General features: G+C 35.9%; 1 protein-coding gene across 1 annotated transcript in view; it reads left to right on the top strand.

The window, feature by feature from the left end:
- LOC107751942 (E3 ubiquitin-protein ligase Itchy-like) overlaps positions 1 to 4,007 on the top strand; it is a 31,471-nt gene that overhangs the window by 21,081 nt on the left and 6,383 nt on the right. Inside the window, exons 15-18 of the mRNA XM_016567732.1 lie at positions 688 to 759; positions 954 to 1,042; positions 3,308 to 3,467; positions 3,633 to 3,766. Coding sequence (XP_016423218.1) covers positions 688 to 759; positions 954 to 1,042; positions 3,308 to 3,467; positions 3,633 to 3,766 — 455 coding nt within the window. The remainder of the gene's footprint in view (positions 1 to 687; positions 760 to 953; positions 1,043 to 3,307; positions 3,468 to 3,632; positions 3,767 to 4,007) is intronic.

Genomic DNA, 4,007 nt, shown 5'->3' with positions numbered 1-4,007 from the left:
TGAGATGCAGTGGGATGGGGAAAAACCGCCATAAAGTCTTGAGACATGTTTTTTTAAATTTGAACTTACATTAATTTTACATGGCTTTCTAAACATGCCGCTCTCTTGTGCGAGACGCGAGTGCAACTCTGAGAGACGTCCCTCTAGAAAATGTGATAAATATGTGTTCTGTGTGAACGGCTTGGTTTCAGTTTTGACTTAAACAACATCTCCACACTGATGCTTTCGTTTTCCGCAATATATTGAATGAACAACGTAGCAGCGCCGCATCTAGTGGGTTCAACTGGATAGGCTAACAAAAGCAATGCCACTTACATCGTCGTCGCATTTCGTGCGCCACTGATAGGCTGCCTGACGGCTGACGCAGACCTAAAATTCGACGAATATTCGAAATTCGAAATTTTTTTTGACAGCCCTAGACTGGAGTGGTGTGGATTACTTGTGGATTATTGTGATGTTTATATCAGATGTTTGGACTCTCAATCTGACGGCACCCATTCACTGCAGAGCATCCATTGCTGAGACACTGATGCAATGCTACATTTCTCCAAATCTGATCATCTACATCTTGGATGGCCTGAGGGTAAAGTAAGTTTTCAATATGGATCCAAAATGGATGTTGTAACTTCTTCTGTTGTATTTAAATGATCTTTTTAACAATTTTTTGTTTTTAATTGTTCATTATAGCAATTAGCGATGCCACAGCACATAAAGATCAACGTCAGCCGCAAAACACTGTTTGAAGACTCGTTCCAGCAGGTACTGCAGTCTAACTTCAAAATAACCCGTGACCATTGTTATACCATGGTGTTTTTCTGCTAGTAGCTCCAGCATTTAAAAACCAGATCAGAGACATAGCATGGAGCCTGTAAATGTCTTTAAACACGTCAGACATCTGCATGGTTTGGAGTCTCTGAGATGTGAAATGAGGTTGTTCTGGTGTCTCCCTGCAGATCATGAGTTTCAGCGCTCAGGATCTCCGGCGCAGGCTGTGGATCATCTTCCCCGGGGAGGAGGGGCTTGACTATGGAGGCGTGGCCAGGCAAGCTTCATATTTCAATCTTTCTAGAGAATAAAGACCAGATCATAGCATTCTAGAAGACGGCTGCCTGATATATCAAAATATGGCTTAATGTAGGGCTGCTAGTGATTTATTTAAAGATAGTGATATATATCAAATATATATTTCCTGTAAATAAGGTTGCTATGACATCTACATTGTAGAGACCAGCGGAATTTCAAACAAACAAACAAAAAGTCAGTAATAAAAAAGCAAAGGGCAAATGCAATAGAATAAAAAATATACAAATGAAACAAACTGTGCTTTAATGTTTTTTTATGCAAGTCTCAAGCAGTTTACAGCCTACTACAAAAATTAATAATCAAATGTCAAATAAAACAGCGTAGTCTTCACTGTAAGAATTAAACTTTTTTGTTTCCTATTAAAGCTACAAAAGTCCTTCACTCAAGAGCAGTGTGTGATTTTGAATTTGTCTTTTGTTGTTTGATTAATATTAAGCACACAGTCGCAGCAGGAAAATAGCCCGCTGTCACTTTAAGAGCCGCACGGATCCAATTTACCGTTACACGCGTATTTTCATTCTCAACATTTTACATTCATTTATTACATGACTGACGAAGGTATACATGAATAATCACTAAGTGCCGCATTTTTGTGTGTATTTGACCGTTTAGGCACGCACCTTGAGCTAAAAGATGACTTTACATGTCTGTGTTCTGTTCTGTCTCTGAGCGCATATATCTTCTTGAGGAGCAGCGCAAGTTCTCTTTAGCGCTTTTAAAAACATGAATAAATAAACCCATTTTGCAAAAGTCACGTTACATGATTTGACTGATTTGCACGTGAAATTGGGCTTTTTATGGAGGAATGAAAGCGCAGCGCTGGAAAAGGGGGCGGAATAATCGTTTTATCTCGATTATTGTATTTTCATAATCGTTGGAGGCCGAAATAGTTTTTCGATTAAATGCACAGCCCTAGCTTAATGCGATTGTCAGATTGCACAGACAGGAATTTAATTCATTAAATATATGTGCTCTGAAACCATCAGCACATACAAGCCGTCGAAATAGAAGCTCATTTGTTTAACGTTCAAAAAATGAAGAAAATTAAGACATAGTATTAGTAATTCGTAATTTTACAATTTTAAATACTTGATTTTTTTATTTTTATATTACTACAGGTACAATATTAGAATATATTTCTTGTTTTATTTAATATATTATTTAATATCACAATAAAATCACAATTAATATAAAGCAAATACTACTATAAATGACAAAAACAAAAGTTTACATTTAAAATGAAAACAAAATATAAAAATAAAAACTGATTCAAAATATGAATAAAAACGATTATTAGTATAGTATTTTATGGTTACTGAAAGAGGTTTGAGTCGGTTCCTATAAAGAGTTAAACCGAAATGTGAACATGCAAAGGAAAGAAAAACATTTTCCCAAATTGTTCAGGCCTCTCGAACTCTGATGCAGTGGTTTTAAGTTATTTAGGAGTGATTTAGTTTTGATGCGTCACATTGCATGGCTTGCATCCAGTGTACAGTAAACCTCGTGTAATGCTGTGAAATAAAGCATGTTGTGTGTTTTGTGCAGGGAATGGTTCTTCCTGTTATCTCACGAGGTGTTGAACCCCATGTACTGCTTGTTTGAATACGCTGGCAAAGACAACTACTGCCTCCAGATAAACCCCGCCTCCTACATCAACCCCGACCACCTCAAATACTTCCGGTTCATTGGACGCTTGTGCTCTGAAACCATCAGCACATACAAGCCGTCGAAATAGAAGCTCATTTGTTTAACGTTCAAAAAATGAAGAAAATGAAGACATAGTATTAGTAATTCGTAATTTTACAATTTTAAATACTTGATTTTTTTATTTTTATATTACTACAGGTACAATATTAGAATATATTTCTTGTTTTATTTAATATATTATTTAATATCACAATAAAATCACAATTATTACTGTTTTTATTATATTGTAGTCATATTTTATAGAACTGGTCAGAAACAGCGTGAATGAGCTCTATTATTATAGATAACTGAAACTGAAACTAAAATTAAAACCATAAAAACATTTTCATTACTTGAAATAAATGTTAACTAAAATATAATAAAACAAAAACATAAAAGCATACAAAATAAAGCATAAAAGCTTTTTTATTTCAGCTAGTTGCCAAGGCAGCATTTCTCATTTTAATTTAGTTGCATCCAGTGTACAGTAAACCTCGTGTAATGCTGTGAAATAAAGCATGTTGTGTGTTTTGTGCAGGGAATGGTTCTTCCTGTTATCTCACGAGGTGTTGAACCCCATGTACTGCTTGTTTGAATACGCTGGCAAAGACAACTACTGCCTCCAGATAAACCCCGCCTCCTACATCAACCCCGACCACCTCAAATACTTCCGGTTCATTGGACGCTTCATCGCCATGGTAATGCTGTCTTGCCATATTTGGTCAATGTCAGATTGTATTCCAAATGGTGCGATATTAAACAACTGTTCCTGTTTCTTAACTGGATTTGGACATTCATGAACATTATAATGGCAAAAATCTCTATGATGCCTGTTTAACATCTATTCTTTGTGCTTCCTGCAGGCCTTGTTTCATGGGAAATTTATCGATACAGGCTTCTCACTGCCGTTCTACAAGCGCATCCTGAACAAGCCCTTGACTCTGAAAGACCTGGAGTCCATCGACCCGGAGTTTTACAACTCCCTCATCTGGATCAAGTCAGTTTACCAGCTTTACTGAGCTCATGAATATTCATTACGATTAAGTGTAAAGCAGCAAAGTCTTGTGGCACCATGGTACCACAATATATTCCATATGGTACTCTAAGGTACTTTAAAGAATACCATAGTACTTTTTGGGTACTTGTTTTAACAATAAAAAACGCAACAAAACAAAACGTGAAAATGAAGCAAAATGTTTTTTTAAATTATATATATTTTTTATATATATAAAAAAAAA

This window comes from Sinocyclocheilus rhinocerous, unplaced genomic scaffold, assembly GCF_001515625.1.
Source record: "Sinocyclocheilus rhinocerous isolate Xijiao unplaced genomic scaffold, SAMN03320098_v1.1 scaffold1363, whole genome shotgun sequence".
NCBI lineage: Eukaryota > Metazoa > Chordata > Actinopteri > Cypriniformes > Cyprinidae > Sinocyclocheilus > Sinocyclocheilus rhinocerous.
The sequence above is the reverse complement of the archived record's forward strand: the minus strand, read 5'-3'. Positions and strand labels throughout refer to the sequence as shown.